Source organism: Anopheles coustani, chromosome 2 (genome assembly GCF_943734705.1).
Source record: "Anopheles coustani chromosome 2, idAnoCousDA_361_x.2, whole genome shotgun sequence".
Taxonomy (NCBI): domain Eukaryota; kingdom Metazoa; phylum Arthropoda; class Insecta; order Diptera; family Culicidae; genus Anopheles; species Anopheles coustani.
Genome location: NC_071289.1, coordinates 94291255 through 94317184, shown reverse-complemented (window position 1 = coordinate 94317184; position 25930 = coordinate 94291255). Strand labels below are relative to the sequence as shown.

The 25930-nt window shown below is 50.0% G+C and overlaps 1 protein-coding gene across 1 annotated transcript in view; it reads left to right on the top strand.

The window, feature by feature from the left end:
• LOC131265384 (uncharacterized) overlaps positions 1-25930 on the top strand; it is a 40290-nt gene that overhangs the window by 8873 nt on the left and 5487 nt on the right. Inside the window, exons 2-6 of the mRNA XM_058267643.1 lie at positions 7367-7435; positions 19303-21187; positions 21604-21721; positions 21805-22023; positions 22098-25921. Of these exons, the coding sequence (XP_058123626.1) occupies positions 7367-7435; positions 19303-21187; positions 21604-21721; positions 21805-22023; positions 22098-25921 (6115 nt within the window). The remainder of the gene's footprint in view (positions 1-7366; positions 7436-19302; positions 21188-21603; positions 21722-21804; positions 22024-22097; positions 25922-25930) is intronic.

Below are 25930 nucleotides of genomic sequence, written 5' to 3'. Positions count from 1 at the left end.
CCACCGAGTTATCGCCACGCTTCCGTGTTTCGTAATTCGACACATTGAACACTAATGCAAGACTTAAATTCTTTTCCTTCTCAATGGTTGTAATATGATTCCGTTAACAATTTTAGAAGGGACTGCTTCAAGGTTACAAGACCTTACACCGTCGTTAAATGTGGCTTCCATTTGATTTGGATTTTTTCCGGTGTCTTTGTTTTCGTTTTGAGTTTGGCCATTTAAAAAAACGCAAAATAAGGTTGTTTACTTGAAAGAAGGCATTCTTTATCAAATCCCTTTAGGAATGAAAAGCTCTCAGATTGCCGATAAAATAAGCTTATTTCAGCTTAAATTTTCTTCAACTAATTAAACTGTATGAATCGGACTGGCCAGAGATTCAGGTTGGTCCATTTAAATCTTACTTCCGCCAACCGTCACCGAGCACCGAGTGTCTGCCCAGCTTCCCGGGTCGCAATCCGCCATCCGCGGCCACCACTCGAGTACAGTTTACTCTGGGTGCGCTCACTTCTTCAGCTTGGGCTTCCTTTTACGAGTCGCGCGGGCTTTCAATGCCCGGGAAGGCAACCTCCGAAACCAGTTGTGCCGGTTCCTCCCCGTTTCCCTTCTGTTGCTTTTCGCAACAGGACCAACCTGATCGAGGCACCGCCGTCTACTTCCCAAAGGGGCGCAGGTAACGCCGCCAGCGAGACGCCTTTCGTGCGCAACAGACTCGAAGAAGCGAGAAGCGAAGAACTTTGCGCAGGTTCTTTTTGTTTTTGTCTCGCGCTCCCCCATTCTACCATCTTGGAGGAATTTATAAGCGTGTGTGTGTGTGTGTTTGTGTGATTTTCCCATTCACCAGGGGAAAAACGGGAAGGAGGTTAGGAGAAAGAAGAAACAGTCCGCGAGGGAATGCTCTGCATCGTACGATAAGGCGGATGACGGTGACGACGCGGTGGTGGATCTCTCGAAGGTCTTATGACGCATTCGAGAGACACTTTTCTTTCTGTGTTGCCTTCCATTTTTCGTCCGTTTGTTTGCTGGATGGACGGTGCGGCCCACCACCGGCGTGTGCTGTGTGTGTAGGAATGGGGTGTATGTTTATGTTCCCTTCGTTCGATTCATTGCCGTTTCTTCACGTTGTGCTCGGGTGGTTCAGTTCTTGTGTCAGCTGCTGCCTCCATCCTGGTGGGGTTGCCCACGCGAGAATTGCGTTGCTGCGTTTGTGTTCTGGCGTGTTTGAATCAACTGATACGAACGTGAAAGAAAATCTGCAGCGCATGATGTGTGATTTTTACACGACGATTTATAAACATTTTTGCAGCACTTTGAAGCCGATTTTAAGAGCCGTTTTCTGGTTCGTATTTATCGGGGAATGTCGCCAAGGTGTGGGTGTTGCATAATGCACCACGAACCTTCGGAACTTATATATTCTGGTCTTATTCAGTTATGCTCCAGTCGTCGTCTATACTCGCTATACACAGGGTTTCGATCCATATAATGGAATGTTTCAATAGGTAGAGAGAACATGTCAAAATCATAGGGGATATTTTCAATAGTACAAGCTCCCCGGTGAGTTTGCACTATTCCCCTAGCTGTCAGACACATTCCCCTATATGATTGCAAAGTTCTCTCAATCGGTTGAAAACATCCCATGTGCGTTTAAAATTTTCTCTCTACCTATTGAAACATTCCATTATATGGATCGAAATCCTGTAACGCCAATTTGGGTTCTTTTATGCAGTTCTGTATGCTTCAAATATTCGCCAGCACGTTGGATAATTCCGCAAATGAAAGCCGAACCCAGTTGAAGGCTCGACGCTGAGTAATTGCAGCACAAGAATGTGCACATACTGAAAGAGCAAAACAAAAACGAAACATTTCGTATTTCCACAAGTGTACATGCTTTTCTCAGCTAAAAAGCGAACTGTAAGGTGGGGAGATGGCATGATTGGGGGGGTTGGGAACACAGGCAAGCTTACTCTCTTATCCTTGTCTTGTGATTCTCTTGTTGAAAGGAAGTAAATACGTTGGGCTCCATGCAGAAACCAAAACCCGGTCTACCATAACGCAAAGGCAGGCGATAGCCCAAATTCGTGGTCGAACCGCGCCTCTTTTATTCTCGTACTCTATCTGTCTTGTGGCTCGGTTTTTGAAGCCTGGTGGATGGCAAGAACATGCTGAACAGAACACGCGGATCAAAAGCTGAGCTCAAAGCAGTGATAAAAAAGCCATACAGAGGCCGGAGGGAAATTTTCTGGGGAATGATTTTGGGATGCTGCTTCGGTTCATCTGGTTTTTTTTTTTTTTTGGGGAATCACGCTCTCACGTAACGAACCGCGATTTTCTGCCTCTCTCTTTCTCGCTCGTTATCTCTCGATAGTGTGCGGTCTGGGGCCAATCGCCCCACAGTACCGTCGACGAGACGGGCCAGACGAGACACGGACATCGATACGTTACATTTTGCTTTGGCGCCAACCTGCCGTCATGTCGCGTTCTCTTCAGCGGGCTCCTCCGGAGAGAAAAACAGACTCACGCACACCAGCGGACAAAGGCCGACTCGCGGGGTTCGCTACGCTTACGTGCGTGTGTTGTTGTTTTTCTCGCCGTTCCTCCTCTCCCCCGTCCCACGGCAGGCCCATCTTCGCCCGACCCTCCTTGAGCAACAGACGTTTTCTTCTTCGACACTTCGGAGCTCGGTGTCGTCGTCCCGGCGGCGGCGGCGGCGGAATCGGCCCCTGCTGGTCGCGCGCTTGTTGCGTCTTTTCCTTCGCGGTCGCTTTTTAAAAAACCTTGCCCACTGACACCACCCCCCCTCCCGGCCAGGGTCACTTGTTCCAACGAGCTCCGGGAGAAGCCGAACGAGGAATCTCCTTCCACTTGCCTTGCGGCCGGCTCTTCCTACCCTCTTCTGCCCTTCCTCTGCCCTGCCAGCATGGAAGAGAGGCAGACACACGATGAGCCATTTTGGAGAGGATGTATGCTCGATAACGTTCGGCGCGCTTTGCCTGCTTTGATTCGACTTCGGCAAACGAGGCTCAGGCCCTTTGAAGAGCTGCAACGGAGAACAAACAGCATCCCAGCGGAGGGATACGTTGGCCCAAGGCACGGAAAGATTCGGGGTTCCCTCTCTTCTTCTCCTCCTCCTCCTTTTCCTACCTTCAGTCCAGCACGTTGGATGTAATGCTGCCGGGTGAGAAGAATTGTTGCTCTCCTTCGCCGGGATTGCCGTTCCTGGGAGATTGTCTTTCTCATCCGAAGGGTAAGAAATGGGACGAAAACTGAAAGGACTGGTATGGTGAGAGGAATATTATGGAAACCTCTGAAGCCAACATACTCCCCCCTCCACCCATCCCCCGCTCTCCCATCATCACATACACATAAACACCAGTAGTCTTGTACGTGCATGATGCGGTATTTCTCTCCTTTTTGTTGTATCTTGGGGTTTCCCTTCTTGGCCACCGCAAGTACTTGACTTGAACGAAGTGCGTGCCATACACACACACACAAACATCAATACATGAATTTAAACCACGGATTTGGGAAGAACATAATGAGCGGAGAAGAAGGCAGATGGTATGCAAACACAACGGCTTCATGGTTGACGAATTTTCCGATAGAAGAGGCCCATAGTTGAATTACATTTAAATGCTAGCTTTTCTTTTGATTGCTGTCATATTTTTTAAACGACATATTATTGGACCCTCCGGTATTATTTTATGCATTTGAATATGTTGTAGTCATAGAAACCATAAGCTACAGACGACTTGTTGATTATGTGCTGTTTCGTCTCCTTTGATCATTTTCGGCTGTCGACATTTTTCCATGTCTTCGAAATTGAATCCAAATTGAAAACAGTGAGATTTCCATCGCTTTTTCGAGGCGTGCCTGTAACGATAAACTATTATTTCGTATCCTTTCGCACTTCCTTGCCCTTCATTCCGCGTTTTTTCGTCAGTTTGTTGTTGGTTCGTTTGTTCTTTTCGCCAGAGGAAGCTTCCCAAGCAGGCCAGATGAAACACGCCAGCATTACCACGCTTTGGCGGTTGATCTCTCGGTTGTGTAATTACAGCCAGTGTGCAAACGGGTTTGATTATTTTTCCTTTTTCCGAAGGCAAGCAAAACCTCGCGAGTTGAGGAATTTCTTCTCTCGCCATTTCGTCGAAGGGGTGGTGCCGTTGGCTTGATTAAACGAACCTACACATTTCGAACGTGCACTCACTGAAGCCTGCGTTCCTTTTTTTATCCAAAACATTTCCACCTGCACATGGTTGGACAATTTTTGGTGGATAAACCTGTTTTCGGTTCTGGTCCGTCTGGCGGACAGAACACTTGTTGGGCTTACCTTTTTCTGCTTACCTGGAACTAGTTGGTGAATCGAGGGACGGTGACTAAAGAATTTAAGTTAAAAGAGACCAAGTTGCAGTATGAGCGAATGTAGCAATCCTTGGTCGATTTTTTTTTTGGGAAAGAAAAGAGTCCTTGCTTTGGTTTTATGGCATAAATCGTGTTACTATAGCAACAACATCCAATGATCATGGATTGCTGAGTGTTGGATTCTACGAGTTTTGCTGTGCACAAAAAAAAAAAACAAAACGAAGCGGAAGTTTCTATTTCAAACGGTTTCAACGATGGTGAAACACCAAACATAGGTCAAACTTCAGCTGCTAGACGGCGACGACATTGGTGATAAGACGCTAACTTCACCATTTGATAGGGATAGAGAGTACTTTCCGCCAGACAAAAAAAAGAAATAAGCAGGTTGTTGTTGCCGCCAGCGACGCGCGATAAGCATACCAGATTCAAGAAGTTTTAAAGGCAGAGACATGACGAAAGTCAAAAGAATAACAATTAAAGTTACAAAACGGATTACTGTCCCTTCGCCGGGGACAGGTAAAAGGAGGAATCCCTTGGGAAACCACCGGGGCCTGTCTGTTTAGTTAGGTCCAAACTTTGTTTCGGTGTACGAATCTACGAAGAACCGACCTGCGAAACTGATTGACCGCCGTCAGGAAACCTTGTTTTTTTTTTCCTCCAAAATGAAAAAAAAAACACACCAAAAGCCGGTCCTTGTTCCCTTGGGATAAGGTGAAAGAAAACGGAGGAAAGCAACGGGGTCGCCCTGTGAAGGTTGGCTTTTCATTATTGCGCCCGTCTTGCGGGGCGACTCTTGGCGGAGCAGGTTTTCGAAGGATCGTTCTCTGTCGCATTTCTTTTCGGTCCTTTTCGGGTTTAAAACACTTTCAAATCCTTCCTCGTATACACAATACTCTGTAGAGCGTCAACTTTATGTAAGGTAGTTTAATAAACCAAGGGAAAAGAACTGAAACGTTCGGTGATGATGGTTGCGTACGAAGTTTTGGGAAACTATGATAAGAAATTGGATGCCAGCGGAACGAACGAAACGCATGGCCACGAGCTCTACATCCTGTCAGAATCGGGAGGATGACTCCCGAGGGTGTGGGGGGTGAATTGATTGGGTGATTATTTTCTTCGAGAACGAGCTCTCCGGGGTCTCTTGGTGTTCGATGCCTCAAGACCAACGTCGTTCGTCACTCGTGCGGCTGCTTTGGAGCAAACCGTTGGGAGAAGACGAAGGTGAGGTGCTGCAGCATCAACAGGCTGGGTTGCAAAATGAAAAAAAAAAACAACACAACGAGTAAAAAACACCGAAAACATCGCGATCTTGGGCCGAAAGAGCCGATGGCAGACTAAGGAGAGGAGAGGAGGAAATGATCACACACATTCGCGGGTGCTTTCTCGGTCGTTGGTCCATCGTTCCGTCCTGTTCCTTTCTCTTCGCCTCTCTTTCCCCCCCCGGTTTGGTCGCCTCGACGTCGTCGGCTCGGTGTCGAGCCGAACGGTTGAGGACGGTTGCCGCCAAACAGTCGCCAGCAAAACACAGCATCTCATCACGTCCAAACCCGCCCAGCGGGACCCATCGAAGTGTGCGGCGGCCGGGTGACGGCGTCGGGATTCCTTCAGGACGTTTCGGGACGGCCGGACCGGAGCCGCGCGGAGAGCCGACAATGGATGCAACGAGGAGACGGACGCTTCCCGCGAGAGCATAAGAGCGTGAAAGGTCTAAAAAATAAATAACAACACCAGCAAGCTGATCATCCGCTTTTGGACCAAGGGGAAGGAGAACCGCCCCCCACCAAGTAATAGAAGGGAAAAATCCGACACACACACACACATTTACACGCGTAAACGGACACATGGGACGAGCATGGAATTGCTTCCAACCAACAACTGGACTTCTTCGGTCGAACGGTCGTCGGTCTGATGATGATGCTGCTGCTGCCAATCGCTGCCCCGTTCTGGCATTATGTTGTTGTTCGCGTATGGTCGCGATGGAGTGAAAGGGAAAGAATGAAAGGAAGACCCGCACGCCCGTTGATCGCCGTTGATCGTTCACGCCGATTATGGCAAAGCCGGTCAGGAGGAGACGGATTGGGGGACGGGATGCAGATGATGGGGCTTGCGGAAGGAAGGAAGCCGTACATCGAATAATGCTGGGGCAGGAAAGGCCACGTAAACGTGCCGGGGCTATCCCAAACACGCGTGTCTCCCGACGCGCAGTTTCCACATGCAACTCACTCTCTTGCTGTTTGCTTCTCGCTTTTGCCTCTCGTTATCGGCATCGTGCTTCGGGTTGTGGTGTTGCTGCCCGGTTGGTTGTTTGATGCTTTGATGCCGCTTACGCCAGCAGGAACACCAAGTCGCGGGATTGGAGTTTGGAGCAGATTTTATGCACAACAAATCATAACATCTCATGGTTCATTGCGGCTAATCAGCAAACCAAATCAATAGCTAAGACAATTGAAAACGCCTTCGCAAAGTCTCTTAGATGATCTTTACATCTTTGCAAATATTTGTGTATGAAAGAGGCTGTCATTCGCGCCATTTGACTTGGAACAGCATGCACGCTATTTTATAACTTCTTCTGGGAGCATAAGGTTCACAGTATCGATTACCTTCTCCTTTATCTGGTTCAATGATAACCGGAAGGCCTCGCTTCGCCTGAAGATTTGGGCTGATATTTTCACACAATCCCTTTGAATCTTGAACCTACCCCACCAATCACATAATCACTCGAGTCGATCAGTCAGACAACCTGGAGTCTTCACCGGTTTAAACAACATAAACCGCCCACTCGGGGGATCAATGTGGAGAAGGACGCTTCTGAGGCACAGATTTATGGCACGGAAGCGCAGAAAAACAAAATGCATGGCGAACTGCATTGCCTACCAAATGTGTCTTTTGTCTTTTAGTCTTGGTTAGGAAGTTCCGTTTATTTATGTACTTTGTCATGACATCATGGCAGCGCTAATCAATATTCTTAAAGTACATACTCACTCTATTCCTTCTTATTTCGTTCCAGAATCCGCTGGCCGCAAGACAAACCCGGATATCAAGCAGACGGAGAAAAAGACGGACGCCAAAGTGAAAGGTACATGTTTGTGGCAGTTGTCCCCCAAAAATATCCCCCGATTCTAGAAGATAATTAATGAAGCAAACCAGGGTTGTGTATGTTTGTGCTTTGCTCTGCGATGACGATTACATCATTCGGAATCCAGTCGTCGCAAGCGGGAGAAGAAAAAGGGGTTTCCTAATTCCGTGACTCATTTTTCGTTGGGGAACATTCAGAGAAAGATTCCTTCCACCTTATCCATCGAGACCATCGAGGGAAAGTCATCGATGACTCATGGTGAAGCGGACAAACCTGTTGCATTTCGGGATGCACATGGTGCAAGAAGCTTAACGTGCCTGAGGAGTGTTAGTAGGAGTCATCTTTTCAATCGAACTGATGAATTAATCTGATCTGTTTATTCGCTTTTGCAGGGATTAAAACCTTTACAAATGGTTTACATTTGATTCATAGGCCTTTTCCGCAACAAAGTCAAGTGACAGTGGAGACACCAGTATATAGCGAAAAGCCCTTCACTCGCCCTTCCTCGCTGATTTGATTGCTCCGGCAGAGTTGACAGTTTCAATTCCCTCCCAAGTCGTCGTCGGTCGCACTGTGCGTGCCGTTTCCTTGTTTCGCCCAGTAGTGTTTATTTTGGACACCCGACCCGCGACCTCCACGATAGGGCAGAAGCTAGTAACCAAGAGATTCAATTATTACCAACGACGAAGACGACGACGACGATGGCTATGGCGATGACGATGACGATGGGCCACGGAACGGAACGCACAGCGACTCGCGTTGGTTTTTGAAAATGCATGCATAATAAAGTAAACATGGTGACGGACGAATGACGGTCGCTGGGCGAGGTTTTCGTTTTCATCAAAGCGGCAAAGCAGGCGGCGACGGCGGCGGTGGTCGATGGCGAAGTGATGATATTAGATGGACGGTGAGCAAAAAAAAGTAAACCCTAGCCGACGTTGAAAACACGGCTCCTACCACCGATCTGTGCAAAAGTCAACGATTTGGGCCGTCGGTCGGTCGGTCGGTGCGGCCTCGAGCGCAATGTAAGCTATAAGTGGCCGCCTGTGACGGCATCTCTGTTGCCTGCCTGCCTGCCCTGCCTGCCTTCGCCTGGTCGTCGCGCTGACTCGTCGACGCCTCTCGATGTCTGCTGTATAATAAAACACACACGGACAACTGCGCCACGGTGTGTCTCGTGTGGTGGTGCTGTGATAAGGGAAACGGGGTAAAATGAAACCGCATGAACCTTACTCTCGCGTTCGCGCGCGCGCGCGCTCTCTCGCGGGGTTAGACAGACGGGTGTCGCGAAACCTCCCCAAGAGTGTGTGCATGTGTCTGTGTGTGTGTGTGTGTGTGTGTGTGGTGTGCCCTCCGAGTTCGGTTAGTGTGCCGACCGGCGCGGAATCGCGTAAATTAAATTAGCGATAACGCCACTAGCCGCCGCCGCCGCCGCCGTCGCCGCCATCGCCTTTGTCATCGTCGCCAGCGAACGAAGAAGCCGAAGCAGTGGAGCATCCGCGTCTCTCGCTCACTATCTCATTCCCCCCCAACCCGTGACCGCGATTTGTTGCTAGCATCTTCTTCTACTTCCTTTTCGTTTTCGACCGAGCATCTGTTGCTGGTAACTCGGCGGTGGCGACTGCTCGCATGGCGTTACGGTCCCGGGGAGGAGGACACGATGGCGATAAAGGACCACCACAGGCACTGTAAGCACGACCGGCGGTCAACAGGCGGAAATGTATCACTCTGAACACTTTGGATTAGCGATGGAGCGAGGGGAGGGGGTGTGATTGTGCTTCTTTACACACTCCAGCCAGGAAGAATGATGCTGATTGTGCTAAATGCCCTATGGCTCACTCGCTCCGATTGGGGAACCATTTCCTATTGGAACTGTACGGGCTTTCCTAAATCTTACCCGTTTTAGGGGCATCGCAACCCGTGTGTGCTTGAAGGTGAACATTGAGCGACACAAAGTGGATTCCGATGACGTCAAAACGCGCCGAGCGCTAAAAGCTGAACAAGCGGCGTCGTCGAAATCCGGTGCGTTTGACGAAATGTTTACGGAACGCTTGTCACTTCCTTAAAGCGGCGCAGCCTGCTTCGATTGCAGAGTTTTACCAGCGGAATTTAAAATGTTCGTTAGTGTACAAACTTCTTCTCCTTGGCGTAACGACCTCTTGGTCATGCCTGCCCCCGTTAAGGGCTTACAAGACTTGTTTCCCTGTTGTACGTGGATAGTCAGTCCTCTCGTACAGGGGAGGGTCCGGTCTCGGTTGGGATTCGAACCTACGCCCGTCGAGGTGGTGAGCCCCCCGGCGTGGGCCGATTTTCTAACCGGCGCTACCGCTCGGCTGTCGCAGACCCCCGTATGTACAAACTATTTGTCACTATTATCAAAAAACCTAAACAACGGATAAGCAGAGTTTGCTTGCCTTGCCGACTTGCTCCGGGGCGTTAGAATGAATTGACCTGGAATAAAAGCCGCCAGCAAGAGGCATTGTTTGTGTCGAGCAGGTGATCGCGAAAGGACGAACGTGTTCGAAACTCGAGCTCAAGTTGCTAATTCACGCTTCCGCTCGACTAAATTAGACCATCACACTCTAAGCCGCCGATACTAGCACGTGCTTAGTGTATGTGCGCACGTTATAGTCAGCTGAATGCTTGATACTGCTGCAGGCCGTTAGATTGGCCGTTGCGTGACTCGTGACAAGCGGGTGCTTAGAAGAAAAAAAAGCGAAACACAACGCGAGGGAGACGCAATCGGCATCAGCGAACGGTTGTCTGTTGTGCATTGGACCTATTGGGTCCTTATCGGATGCGAAACGTTTGAATTTGCGGTGGTGTGAAACCGAGTGACAAATCCATTTATTCGTGATATATTCTGCGGAGGCGGCCTTTTTCAAAACTATCAGCTTCCAATTGATTGCTTCACATAAGTCTGTTAATTAAATAGGATGTAGTTTAAATTCCTTTAAATTTCCAGAGATAAGATTAGCAAAACAAAAAATCTAATGTAAAGGGATGTGTCTTACAGATATCATAAACAGTCTAGGTTCAATATCCATAAGAAGTGGTAGAAGTGTTAGTTGTCCTTGTATACTAAATTTATAATTTTCACTATATTCTATGCATATATTTTCAAAACTTTGAAATCTTTGGTTCAAATGAAAAAACTTAGCTAATCTTGAAAAATTTACCAGTTTTTTTCTCTAGATCCCAATGACCTTTAAAACCACCGTTTTCATGGTCTTGCCCTTCTTTCTAACATCAGCTGATTTTCGGTGGTACGTTTTTCCGCGTGTTGTTTTTTGTGTGTGTGTGTTTTTTTATTCGTGGCGCTTTTTCCACTCAACTGCACCGGTCTCGATTTCTAAGAAAAATTTAAAAATAAAATCATTTTCCTCGCTTCCGTTGACAGGAGGATGGTGGAAAAAGACACATGAGAGCATCGCGTGTAGTGTTTGCAGGTTGTTTTTGCAATCTCTCTGCCGGCTCGCGCGCATCCTAAACGATCGCCCAAACGCCAACTCGGCGAGGATGTTTTTGAGTTTACGATCGACGTTCGTTGTAACGCCAGCATTTAACGGCTTTCTGGCACCAAAAACCGCTCGTTGCCAGGCTCAGCGCAGGGTAGGAAGAGGGGGGGCAGAGTCGAAGTTGCTGACATGAAACGATCGCAGGTTGAATGAATTAGTTTGTCACGATCAGCACGGCGGTTTGCTTGTTTATGAGTGTTTTCGTTTCGACGTCGCAAATTATTCACCCAAGAATATACCTTTTAAAACTTCCCTCCTCCTTTGAAACATGTGTTATGTTCGGCTATTCATTTCGGGTTTCGGAGCTTCGTCTTCGGAGTTTCGGGAATTCGGTTTTATTTTTTCTTATTTGTCAACTTCATTTGCAACAACATGTGAACCTTTCCATTGCACCGGTTATTTACACCTGGTCTTATATTATTACTGTCCCAAACTACTTACTTACTTTGCGAATTTTAGCAACAGATGGAGGGTTCGTAGCGATAACGTGAGTAAGAAGTTGTTCGATTGATCTGACCATCTCAATTAGATTAAGCTACAGGAAGATGTAGCACATTCTTGCCGCATCAGTTGCCGAAATAAGGTGGCATCGGTCAAACACAACATTAAACCTTCACATCGGCCTCTTAGTTGTATTGATTTATATCTCGTTTTTTTTTTGGTTGCGTGATCAGCCCCCCCCGCGGGCCATTGTACTTAGATTCGCACTTTGTTTCGTTGCCAAGGTTTCGCAGCCAAATGTGGAACACGTTTGATTGGCAATTCGGCCTTCCAAACCGACTAGTTCACACCATGTAACAGATGTTTTACAGCAAAATTCTGCTTTAACAAGCGTGCAGCGCATACTTCACTCTCTCTTGGAAGAGTCTCCGCAAGGTCGCTTGCACTTTCCCGGATGCAAGTTTCCACGCAAAATGCATCCGAGCGTGGCTAATGTTTCCTACGCCAGCCCAATCGGCTTCGACTGTCGTTAGTCATCGTCGTGCGTTCGGTACCTTTTGCGATAAAAAAAACGGCGCAAGATAACCGAACCAATAAGCCAAAACAAAACATAAAGGAGTTAACCAACGGGGCTTTCCAGGTGCAAGGAGGCACCAAACGAAAACCGCGCGGGTTCCCATATCTCAGGCGGAATTCAAAATCCGGCGTGAAAAAAAGCAGGATCGAACCTTGCACGCACTCACCAGTTGATGGGTGTTTCTTATCGTGTGAAGTTTGAGCAAACGATAAGAATAACACCCGCTTTTAAACCTAGATAAACTCGGAGTTTGTTTGGAGAAGGAACGAGAGAGTCGACCCCAGGCGCGACGTGCTCGACAAGTCCGTAGGTTAATCTTTCAAATCCAGCGTGTTTGCTTCCTTTTCGATCGTAACGGCAGTATTTATAATCACACGCCTTTCGCGTCCGATGGTCCGACCTTCTCCAGAAAGGGGTGTGTGTATATTTAATGTATTGAAATATCAGTTACGACATTTGTTTGGCATTCTTTGCAGTTTCTTATTGCCGTTGGTTCCGCGTTTCATCCTGATCATCTATTGCTCTTTTTTTTTTGGCAGGAAGCAGCTGTTGCCCGATGATTGGTCAAATATCTTATCGGCCTATCTAGTTACAGAATATTTGAGGAACGAGAAAGAAAGACAAATCCAAATTCGCAAACATTTCCCCTTGATGAAAATGGCTTTCCTTTTTAAGTCTTATGCAAAGCTCTCCATGCTCGCTGATGTGTTTGGCTCTGTAGATCGTGTGTTGCCACATTAGTCTTTGGACTTTGTCCCAATTGTCCCGACTTCCAAGCTCTGTGTCGGATGCCTTAACGTTCTATCGTCGGCCACGCTTTGCTTGTTGATACATATTTCACTTTATTTGTGGTGTCTTGCTAATGCGTCGTCTTGCGGGACAGCTGACACCCACTCGAAGCACATCTTGCACGGTTTCCGTAGCGTTCTCGCCGTTCGCCGTTTTGTTGGCTGATGGAGGCACAATCGCGCTGTGGCCGCCCCACATTGCCATCAACCCCATGTCCTTCCCTTCTCCCCCTTCGCGAAGAATGGAGAGTATTTTGGTCTGGGAGAATCTGTTCTGACGACGTATTATCACATCGCGCTCGTCAGTCCGTTTCCGGTTAGAATATGATTCGTGAAACCGCTCCTCAGCAGCAGACCTTCTCCAACTGAACATTCGCGGACACAGGGAATTCCTAAGACTGCGTGGTCGCCGTCAAGCTCGCCATATGGCGACGGTGAGTAATGTATCCAGCTTTAACGATGCGTTGCTTCGTGCCACTCGTGCAATATCTGTTTTTCCTTCCCGCCTCGCTCCGTTCCAGATTCCATTTCAACCCGCCTACTCCGTCTGCCACGCGATGGCGGTGAAAATTGCATACTCATAAAATTTCCCGCCCGGCCTGAGGTTTATTTCTTCATCTATTTCTACCCGAGAATCCCCCCCCCCCCCCACCCCCCCCCCCCATCATCTCTCTGCAACGAGCAGAGGGCCAAAAGGAATGGAAGTCTAGTCAGCCGTTTGGTCTCTGTGAGTGTGTTTTTTCCGCTGGCGAGCGCAATTGGCTCACCAAAACAAAAATAAAGCCCCGTCCGGTTGGACGCGACGGTGGGTGGGTAGGGATTCTTTGGCGAGGAAGGAAGCGAAGAAGAAGGAGGTTGAACCGAGGAGCCGGTGAGGAGCATACAGCGTTTCTTTCGAAGATCGTTCGATCCGAGTGATCGTGCTCGAAACGTGAAGAGCGCAGCGGGGCAAAAAAACGACAGCCAAAACAACACACACACACGGACGGGGATATCACCTCCTTGGTTGACGCGAGCTGTTCAGCTGGTTTGGCTCTTAAAAAGTGGCGTGTTTGCTTGGTCAGTTAGCGGCCGAGCGAACCCCCTCCCCCCACGCCTTTTCACCCTACCTTACTCAACTCATGCTCGTTATGGCCCCCCGGATGAAGAAGAAACCCCCGCGCGCAAGACCATAGTCCGTTAGCCCGAGAGCGCCACTACATTTTGCCAGTTTGCGCGATTCATCATCACCCTCGGAGCGTCCACACCGCGTGAGGAGGGGTGTGCTATAGGAGTGGTACCCCGGTACAACACACCATCATTCACACACACACACACGTTGGTGTGGCCTCGGTTGGCCAGTCGCCGGGAAATGCGCTGACGGGGCGACGCGGAGGCCCAGGCCGTTGCACATTCCCCCGTTTTAATCTCGATCGTATTCCGCGGTGTTGGCATTGTTTGCCCATCTGAATCGCAAACGAGAGGGAAGGTAGCAGCAGAAACGCCCTATAAATCCAGGGGTTGGCAACACCACCTTTTGGTTTGGTTGGGGAAACTAATTGTCACTGTCCGCATATCTGGCATTTTGTGATACAAATCTTTGCTTTGAGCTACATCAAATTAAATGTGAATAAATGAATTCCAGATAGGAAATGTTCCGATTAACAGATGGACAAATCTTAAGCCAACCCTTTAGGATGTAAATACGGATACGTGTATGAATACGCTTTTCATTTCGATATTTGTATTTCGTTCGTTGGGGCTTGAGTATGAATGAAAACTCAACCGTTTAAGCAATGTGTCCAACGTTCAACTAATCAAATAGCACTAGCTTTTGCTGGATGGAATGCAGCATCTCTTATGTTCCAGCGTCTCCGATTAAATATTTCTATGGCGGGAAATGACAAGACTTACTTTCGCGCCAGGCAAGTTGCACAAGAGATGCATCTCTTGCCGACCCCTGCCCACCGAACACGCACACGTACACAGCCATTCGCAGTGAGGGAATGAAGCAGGTGACGAAGCGATCTGATCCGGTGTTGTGGATGGTGGATTGTGGGGCAGAAAATATTAATACGCGCGATCGCTTACATTCGCCGCCCACTCGCGCCTGCGATGCGTTGCTGCAAACTGGCCACCTATGTTTGTGTGTGCGCTCGTTTGAGTAGGAGTCGAGAGTGGAACAGTGGGGGTGGAAATGGGGTGGGGGAGAATACCAGTGCCACGCGAAACATTTGCAAATACAACGGGGATGGACGGGGGGATGGTGGGTCGAACCAGGTGGTAGATATTTCATGGAGTGGAAGATATGTGGAGTGGGGTGGGGAGGGGATCAACGTGTGGCGGTCGTGTGTCGTCGAGCCGGGTGGGTTTCGCAGAATGTTGGGTGCTTTTCGTAGGCAAAGTGACGCGAAACTCTGCTTCGAATCGAATCTCCCGCCACAATGGCGCCTCCGGTTTCTCTGGTTCTCGCGTCGTGTTGTTGGCGGCATATCTCGCGCACGAGAAAAAACCAACACAAATACGATGCGAGCGCGCAAATAGCGCGCACCCCGACCGCTCGCGATCATCTGTGAAGTGTATTCTGGTATTTTAGGCCTTAGCGAGAGTGAGCGGAAGAGAAGGGAAGACTCGCGCCCCGTGAGTGTTGACCAGCGGTTTCCTTTTCTTTCGCACTATGATAAAGCCGCAAAGTGCTACACCACATGTCATTATCGGGGCTCCATACATATATTCTACGACCTATAGCACTCCACCCTGCCACCCATTTCCCCTTTCCACCCCGTTCCCGATAAGCCCATTGACCATCCGTGTCTAGTTCAGGCCGGAGTTGATGAATGTTGTTTTCTTTTTTTTTTTTGCAAAGTCTTTCCCCATGAGAAGCTCCCCGCTCTTCGTCGCGCCTTTATGCCTTTCCGTTGGTCAGTTCGAGCAAACCAAAAAACATCCCGAACCCCGTCGATAAGGGTGGCGTTTTTCGTGTGTTGTTTCCACGAGGGATTTTTAAGTGCGCGACGCGGCGCTTCTCTTCTGCCCTCCCCGTCCATCCACCTCCACAGCACACCGTTGGAATATTGGACGGTCACGCGGCACCCGGAATCCAGCTCGCGAGGTGCCGGCGTTAGTTCTTGTTTTTGTTTGGTTTTGTGTTGTGCGCGCGACGATGAATGGTACACCTTTCGAGTGAGAAAGAGGGAGAGAGACAGCGAACGAGGTGTTTTGCGCCCACCTTCGCTTTGGGGCTTGGGACCGGTTTCCTCCTGCGAAGGGGAAGAGAAAGGGGGTTGGGGCTCGAGATCGCTATGGGGTTTTTCGCTGATGATGACGTGACGCCGCGACGACGACCGACCGACCGACCGCGTTGGAAGCGAGAGACACCACACGCTTGCGTCAACGACTTTTTTCCGCACATCGCAGCACAACTGTGTGTACTTGTACACACAGTGTTCGTAGAGGGCGGGTAGGTGAAGCGAGGGGTTAGGAGACTGCCGGTAGAGGGCATGCACGCGCGTGTGCCGCGAACTTACGTTCGAGAAGTTACGCTGTCCGCGGTCCGTTGCGGTCGTCGTCTTCCAATTCGTCGATCATCGATAACCGTACGTTTGTGTGTGTGTGCGTGTGTTAAGACCATCCCTCACACGGTCCGCCTCAATCCGAACGGAACGGACGGGCATTGCGATCGTGATTCCAAACGGTCTGTTTTCGAACGAATCATTCCACCAGCCGAGTTGCGAGGCCGTTACGAGGAGGAGCAGATGGTGGGGTGCCGGGTGACCGTCGCTGATCATTGTTACAATTGACACAGATCAGCGAAGAGGAGCGGGGAACGAAACGGGCGCAATGGGGTGGTGAGATAGTGCGTGGTTCCACCGACGTTACGGTATTCTCCAGCCCAATTCGGCCGTGCAGTATTCCGTTTGTACTGTTTGGTTGTCCAATGTCAGACTGATTTAAATTCAACACAAATGCTCTTTTACAGCTGATAAGAGTTCTTTTTGGTGCTAAGACAAGTTCGGTTCGTCGGAAATGGAAATGAGGAATTTTGGGGGAAGTATCTCTAATGGTTTGAATTATTTCTAACACCTCTCTTCAACTTTAAATTCTTATCTGGCGGAAAACAGCATCAATTTGTAGTATTTTAGGCGTTTAATCTGTATCTGTTGTTGCTGGTTTTATCGCTTTCCATAAATCGTAAACATTGTCCAACATTATGAGGCAAATCCTAAAGTTCTAAGTGACCATACCAATATCCTAGTATATTTTTGTATTTCCATAATTTTTTCGGGCATTCTTGCGTAGAGCAGCACATTAATTCCCATGTCTGATCTTCAACCGTGAAGGACTCTGTAGTGCTAGGCAGAAGATTGACCATGCTGACTAATACCTGCGCGATTCCATCGGTTGGAGTTCCATCATCATCAATAAACGATTATCAAGCAATAATTACATCGCTCCCAAATGATCGCGCTTCTCGCGAGTCTCGCCCTCGCCTGCGAACAACAACTCCTCTCCTCTTGGCGCTGTACCACAAACCTGTTGCGCAAGTTGATCCGTGAGGGCTCTTCCCTCCTACGAGGGGGTGGCGTTCTTTGAGGCTTCCGTCAACCAAATGACGTCAGCATCAACCCGCTGGTGTGCGTGATCATTGCGATCATGTCGATGATGTCGACGAGGAGTAGGATGAGGTAATTCTGGCCGGATTTGCATTTGGCGCAGCTGATCGACTGATGATTCGGTGGCTGTGAGAGATGCTTACCCTCACAGCCTTCCCTTTCAGCCTTACCCGATGTGGGGGTGAAAATAATATTGTTATTGCGCTTAAATCATCACCCCCCGTAGAAACTCATTATTGTTCACCGAAACATCAAAAGGAACGACTTACATATGAGGCTTCGCTTCTTTGGTGTAGGTTAAGGTGAACCGATGCCGTAGGCATTTTATCTTTTTCACCACAACATTTCCTCCTCATGCGTTATCGCGTACCTTTTTTCTGTTTTTCTTTAGGGTAGGAACATTCCTTGGCAGGTAGGAAGGAACATTCCTTGGCAGGAGTGTCACGATTAGACACATTGCTGCTCTTACTCACCCACTTTTTTATCATTTATCAAATGTATTTTGTCTATTTCATGAGTTTAGGGGGGGAAATCCCAAGATTACTGATATGGCAAAAATGACCACCAGCGTCACCAAATATAAAACTCCACCTCTCTTTCCTGAGGCGAGGCAGAGGCTTAGAATGTTCGCGATCAGTAAAAGCCTCCACCTGGAATCGAAATTGTCCATCAATTTATACTTTTGCTTAGGCCAACTTTACAAAAATTAACCAAGGATAAGGAAATTGAAATTTAAATTCAGAATAGTACTTAACGGAACTATGGTTGAGTTTATAACGTTTCGTAACCTTCACCCACGGTGGTGGTATATGGTAATATTTTTCTCGCTCCTTCGTTGGTTTCGTCAAAGCAGATTGTTTGCGATTGAAAACGAGTTTACGCCCGATTCCTCCCACCAAAAGAGCACCGACGGTAGAGAACCAGACTCTCGACACAAATCTATGTGGGTTCCGTAACCGAACCGATTCGTCTGACGACTTTGGCTCTCCTCCGTATGCTCTGGTCGCCTAAGCAAGCTGGTTGTTGTTTGTGTAAATATTGTGGCGAAATATAATTCTGCAAACCATCCACCCACCAGCATCAGCTGCAGCAGCCTCGCGGTGGAAAAGGAGGCCCCACTTTCTTGCTCAGAATTCCTTTGGAGGTGTTCATGTCGATGGAGGTGAATTGCCAACTCCCGCGTCCGAGGAAGTGAGTGAAGTATCTGAACGTGCAAGTTTGCATTTAGATCGTTGTGCTAGTGACAGTAAAAAAAAACTGGACTTGATCGAAGGAACCATGTGTGAGCGGGAAGCAGTCCGCTTCACCGGCCTGTGCCTTGGACATAACTCCAGCGTGGTCTTGTGTCGGTCTGGATCTTGTTTCACATTATGATTTCCATGCCGCAGCCCAGTAATCTACCGAGTGTCAATTGGGTAAGATTGAATATTGTTCTGGAGGAGGCACTAAGGCTTGGAAGAACTAGAGGTGAACTAAAAAATTATCTTTATACCCTTATTAGACGAGGATTTTATCTGTCATCTTTGCCCAGACTTTTACTATCAAAGTAGGCTCTGGCAGGGCGTTTGACATAAAAATGATATCCGCTCGTGTAATAACGCAAAGTTTCACCAAATGGGTTTTGCAGTTATCTGATCATTTTCATTTTTGAATTTAGCATCATAACTAATCTGTGCCATTTTCCATTGGACACGTTTGTCTCCATGAAATGATGATTAGCTTGTGGTATTGATTATTGTTCGGTTCTCGGTTGGAGTACGAGCAACGGAATCCCTAATGGGTTGCCCTCTTGGACGGGCGCACTTTACGCGGCCCCCGGTCCACCGACACCTAGGATTTACCTAATGGATTGTTTTTGCTTTTGCGACGGAATTTTCACTACAATCGGCACACAACACCACTTGTCAACCTTTGCTCACGCGTTTTTCTTTTTCTTCTCTCTCCTTTACAGATGATCCCGGAGGTGGAGGTGCGCGAGGTGGGAAGGCGGCGATGGAGATACCCAACCATCGAAGCGAAAGCAAATTAAGGCAACAGTCCAACGGTGGCGATGGAGAGCCGGCCAAACTGACCTCCGCCGAGACGGGGCGACGGGGCGGTGGTGGTGGAGTGACGGGAAGCGAGCGCGCGGAAAGCAACGCGGCCACACGGAACACGTCACCGGCGACGAGTAACAATAACAATAACAGTAGTAGTATGTCCCGCCTTCCTGCGCCGGCGACGACGACGACGACGGTGGCAAGCAGTGGAGGTGGTGCACCGTCGGACCTCAAGTACCTGCATAAAAAATTCAAACGTATTGCCAGTGCCACCGTTACGGAGGAAGACGACCAGAAGCAGCGGCAGACCGTACAGGAAAGGGAGCCAGAGAGCGCCAAACTGGCGGTGCGGGAACCTGCGACGGGAAACTCGTTTCTAGCGTCGTCCACCCCACAACAGCAACAACAGCTGCTGGTCCCGTTGGTACGTCCATCCGCCACGGTGGCACCACTCATTTCCCACCCCACACCACCACCGTCTTCCAGCGTGTCGCGGCCATTAGTGCCAAGCGCTTCCCCCCATCAACAACACGCCAGTGGCGATAGGAGTGTCGCTTGCGGTGACCCTCCCGGTGACGAATCTACCAAAATTGTAGCCGTACGGACACCGAGTGGTGGCGGCGGCGGTGGAGGAGGAAGCGGAGGAGCAGGAGGTTTCAATTCGGCGAGTGGAGGTGGAGTTCCGACGGACAATACGCTTTCGACTGCCCGAGCTGATAGGGAAGCATCTGCGGCGGTCGCGGCATCGTCCGCGGCCCTTATCGGTTCAAACGCCGGCTTCGATTATCGCCAGCAGCAGCAACAACAACAACAGCAGCAACAGCTACAGCACCAATATCATCAACTCCATCCCTCGCTGCATCCTGGAGTGGCCACTGTTGCCGCCTTCCAGCCCCAGCCGCTGTTGCCCCAGCATCATCATCATCATCATCACCATCCCCAGCCCCACCATCTGCTGTATCATCATCATCAGCAGCAGCCGCACCAGGGGCTGCCACCCCAACAACAAACCAGTGCAAACAGTGCTAGCGGTAGCAGCAACAACAGTAGTAGTAGTAGTAGTACTAGCATAAGCGGTAGCATTAGTAATAGTAACAACAGTAGCAGCAGCGGCGGCGGTGGCGGCAATGTGTTGTTGCTTCCACAATCGGCCATAGAGGGAGCAGCGGCGGTAACGTCGTCGTCGTCGTCGTCGTTGTCGTCGTTGTCGTTGTCATCTGCTCCTGCTGCTATCAGTGATAACTGTGATTTAAGTGTAGCGAATAAGCTCGCCAAATCGCCCTACTCACCGCTCGGTGGTGGCGCAGTTCAGTACATCGTGGCCTATCCGCAACAGCAGCAGCAGCAGCAGCAGCGGGCAGTGGATGGAACGTTGCTGCTGCCGATCACGAGCGAGAAGCTAAAGTATCACTCCGCCCTGCACTACGCGAACGGTGCACAGCCGCCGTCGCATCGTGGTCTATCGTCGTCTTCCGGCGGATCGTCCGGTTCGCCGTCCCCTCCGAGCTCCGTTATCTCCAACCTGGGAGCTACCAGTGGTCACCACTTCGCAGCGGTGAGCAGCAGCAGCGCAACGACGTCCGGTGCGGCCGTCGGCGGTGGTAGTGCACCTGCCAATACGGCCGTCGTTGCCCCGGGACCACCGGGCCGGTACGTTTGTCCGTACTGTCAAATGAACTGCAGCAAACCGTCGGTGCTGGAGAAGCACATCCGCCGGCACACTAACGAGCGACCTTTCAAGTGCGACCTGTGCGGTATCGCCTTCAAGACGAAGAGTAATCTCTACAAACACCGTCGGTAAGTATCGGGCACTGGCCAGAGAGCCCTTTTTGAGAGTTGTGAGACAGAAGTTCGAACATGTCTAAACGAAGCTATCTAGAATCATTCATCCTGCTGATTGCATTTCTTGTGACGCATTTCGTTATCAGTAGCGAGTGTATACAAGGTACAGAAAACACTGTTATGTGATAGATTGTGTACGGGCGTGCGGGAATAGGAGCACATGTGTACCCTTCACTTCAAACACGAACATCAAAGATTATATACGTACAACTCTAATCAAACCTAATGGAGCAGAATTGGGAGAGATCAATGATCTGGCTGCTAGTGGTCCTTATTGTTATTGCTATTAGGGAAATCTTTAAATCAAGCGGAGTAGGAATACTTCAAAAAGCATAGTGTAAACACTAACGTACCTTTGGTTAACATTCCAGCTCACGTGCACACGCATCCAAGAGTCAATGTGAGGACCCCAACGGCGACGAGGACGGTGGTTCCCTAGGGGGATCCGATATCGATGACAAAGAGCTCAGTAACAGTGGGTCAGAAATTGTAAGTTCAATTCTACATCACTCGCTTCCCCGGCGCTTTTTCCAAAGTACTTATATGTCAAACAATTATGATTTGTCTTCCAGATGAACTACCGTAGCTCACCGATGGACGAACGGGTCCATTCGCCACAGCAGTTGCTGGTGGAAAAGCCGTACAAACCGAAGTTCCACAATGCGGCTCTGTACGCGAAGGTAGAGAGCAAACCCGTGGCCACCGTCGGGCCCGTGGGAGGAGGTTCGCAACAGCTCCTAAACGCTGCGGCAGTTACTGCTTCAGTGAACCCTTCAGTGTCACACTACTTGGTAAGGAACTTGGTAGATAATTCCTCCTAACTACAGACAGCTAATTTGATATCTTATTTCCTCTTCGTTTGCAGAACGGTCAAAACGTGGAATCGCTCGAACAACACATTTCCAAGCTGATCTCCCAGAACGAAGCGATCGTGGAGGTGGTCGAGGCACCGTTGCAGAAAAAATACCACAAAATAACCGGCATCAGTCGGGGTATTTCGGTCAGTGGCACTTCTTCTTCCCACTCTCCCTTCACACAATCATCTCCGGCCGCAGTCCCAAACCACCATACCACCAGCGGTGTTTCCAGCATTCCGACGCAAAATTCGCAGCCCCTGGCCTCTACACAGGATACAGCTGAATCGCGACTGGCCATTGCACTGCAACAGAAGCGACATGCCGAAGAACAGCAGATCAAGCACCAGATACAGATGCAACAGATGCTGCAAGTGCAACACCAACAACTTCCGCATCAACCATCGTACGTTGCCACTTATAGCCATCTTCCCGGGCAGCAAAGTGTGATAAACCTTACCAACAGGCCGGTTGTGACACCGAAGTCGGCTCTAGGCTTGCAACAGCAGCCACAGCCCCAGCCGTTAGCATCGGTTGTTGTGGTGAATGGGATCCTTCCTACGGGTACTCCAACCCCGCCATCAAGTGGCTCGATGGAGAGTGCTTCCGGCAACACTGTCGTAGCTCGGGGTAATCAGCACAATAACGACGGTGGCAACTCGTACCAACCATTGAACCTTACAAAAGTTATCGTTCAGGAACAGATTCCTACAAGCAACACCAGCATTACTGTTCCGTCGAGTTCGATGCAATCCACGGCGCCGCACACGCTGCCACCAGAATCGGAAGATGGACAAGCAGCTATTCAGCAGCATCCTTTGCCACCCTATCGGAAGCGCACACGCGAGCAATCGTTAGAAATGCAGCTTTTGAATGTCCCTATTTCAACGACGGCCGCCGAGGTGGTAGCTGCTTCAGTGTCCATTGCAACGGCAACGACAACGACCTGCTCGACAACTACTCTTCCCGTTTCGACGACGGTTTCATCCGGTGCGTCGACGACCGTGAGTGCTTCTCAACCACCGCACGTTCCCCTTCACATTCAAGTGTCCAGCGGAAGCGGTCACAGACCAACGCCAACCCCTACCCCACCCCTGACGATAACGAACCACCCGCAAAACCCGGAACGTTCCATCATCAAGGATCTACTGCTGAATTCGCGCGCCTTCGGAGTGGTACAAAACCCGGACGGTGAAAATGGCGAAAGCCTGTACACCTGCAAGATGTGCAACGTGTCGTTCCGGGATGTGGATTCACTGAAGTACCACATGATCTGCTACTGCCAGGGTAATGGCAGCCCGTCATCGTCCAGCGCACCGATCAGTCCCGTTGGATCTCCGTCCGCGGCCGCGGCGTCGTACATTCGTTCACGCTCGGTAAGCAGCCTGAAGCAGCTGGCACGATCTTCGCTGAACCCACCGCCCGCAAGGACACCGGCGTCACTGACTAGGCTCGCAAAATCGCAACTGACGCGTCCGAGGACAAAGCCGGAAAACATTTCGCTCCCAGCGGATTCCTCTTCACCGTCGTCTTCTTCTACACTGTCGTTAGGAGCGAGTAGTTCGTCTGGCTCGTCGAGGGGAACCGTTGTGGATATGGTGCAAAACCCCTTACCCTCACCGGGGCCACTGCTAGGAAACACCCGGTTAGTAGATTCCCATCGTACAGATTCGGGAAAACCGCAGCAGAAAGCCATCGGAACAGACAATGAAGTGTCGCTAACGAAGAGAGCTCGTGTAGGAGTGATGGAATCTTCTGAGCATGCTAGTACCAGCAACCAAAAGCCACATCACCCCGCCTCGAGTGTGGGACACAATGCTCTTCAGTTGTTCGGTGGCGAAGTGGAAGTGGTCGCGAGGAAAGCAACCTACGAAGACGAAGCTGCCAAATTATCGTCGAACGTCGCCTCCTCGACGTTGCCTGTGCACCGGTACACTGGTCCCGGTGCTACGTATACCCAGACTTTGGGTGGAGGGATGGAAATAGAGGACGAAGAGGCGCATCAACGCGCGCTACACTATCGGCAGACGCTGCATTCCGGCAGCACACTGATGGAGCTTGCTAGGACGGAAACATCCACTGGTCAGTCGGTTCCGCCAAAAGTGACCGCCACTACACCGACACATTTCCAATTTCCACCGATCAATTCCATCACCGCTTTTAATCCGCTGACACTTCCTGCGGTTCCTGCGCCACCGCCCGGTCAAGCCTCGCAAATTGTACATGGCGGAAAGCTTATTCCCTTCGTGCAAGGAATGCCGGGTCCGAACACACTTTCGTCCGTTGGACACACCGTGGAACTGCTGCACTCATCGATGGAGAAAAGACCCGATCCGAATTCCCAGTCACTGTTGACTATCGTCGTTCCTTCGGGAGCAGGAAATGCTCCTTCCTTACCAACGGCCCATCCGTTGGCTAGTTCTCTACTGGCCATTCAGCAACCTGGGGTGGTAGCCAGCAGCTCTTCGTCGTCGTCGCGTGTACACTTGGAAGCACCTTTGAAGAAACAATCTTTGGGTGTCCCGAAGAATGGTCTTTCGACGCGCGAAATATGGTCCCCAGCGAAACAACAGCAACAGCAGCAGCAGCAGGTGCTGCAACACCAGCAGGCCGACTTTAGCAGTCCCTCACCGACGCAGGCCGTCCCTAGGAAAAGTTTCAATTTCACCCGTATGGCGGACAATGTAAGCCCTCGAAAAAAGTCGGACATACCATTGTTTTTAGGCGGCGCAGAATCTAAATCGAAGCCCGAGGAAATACGTTACTTCAACTTCGAAACAATGATATCCTCGTCGGAGATTATGATCAAGCCTCCACCACCTCCTCCACCACCATCGGCCACCGTGGCTCTTATGGTGGACACTTCGTCGTCGGTGGCAACCTCACAAGAATCAACCAATGCAGCCGTCCCTGCTTCACCGCGGCCCAATAAATTTCTCCGACCAAATTCGTTGCCACTGAAGCCGGGTACATTCACCCCAAAGCGGCACCACGGCATAACACCGACGAACAACACGATGCCACTGATATCTCCCGAAACCCCGCGACCTTCGAAGAGTTGCCGTGAGCTGTACTTCAACGGGCACGCTTACACCAACATTGGACTGAAGTCTAGCACGAAGCCATTCTATTGTACCGTCAACAAAACGCAACCGTTCTACTTCCAAACGCAGAAGCAACTCTCGATGTACAGCAACTGGCAGGTGCATCCGGAAAACGATCCACACCCGCTTGGCCTGAGGCAGGTGACCGTGATGGCGCTGTACGATTCCAACCACCACCGCGATCGAAAGTACTCGATCGCCGGTCCGCGGAAAGTTCCGCTCGCAATCGTCGGAAGTCGTCCGGCTGGAGGCAATATCGTTTCGTGCGTTTCCAGCGAGGGACAGGTACGCGTTTCACCAATGGAGGTCAAATCAAACGTGCCCTGTCCACCGGCTTATGTCCTAGCGACGCTGGCCGCGCAACAACCGTCTATGGCGACCCTTCACCCTCCGACGCGTTATTCTCGTGAGTCGCCCTCACCGGGGCTTCAGTATAGCGAGAAATCAAAATCTTCCATCGATCAGACAGTTCCTAGCGCTGATTCGGCGCTTATGATGGTGACCACTAGCGGTGGGGGATCGCGTCACGCATCGAGGAGTGCTTCCGCCGAACGGGCGCTATCGGGAGGGTTTGAGAGCACGGAGGAGTACACGTACGTAAGGGGTCGCGGTCGGGGGAAGTATGTGTGCAATGAGTGCGGTATCCGCTGCAAGAAACCGTCGATGCTGAAGAAGCACATTCGAACACACACCGACGTTAGACCGTATTCTTGCCAGTATTGCAGTTTCCAGTAAGTTTA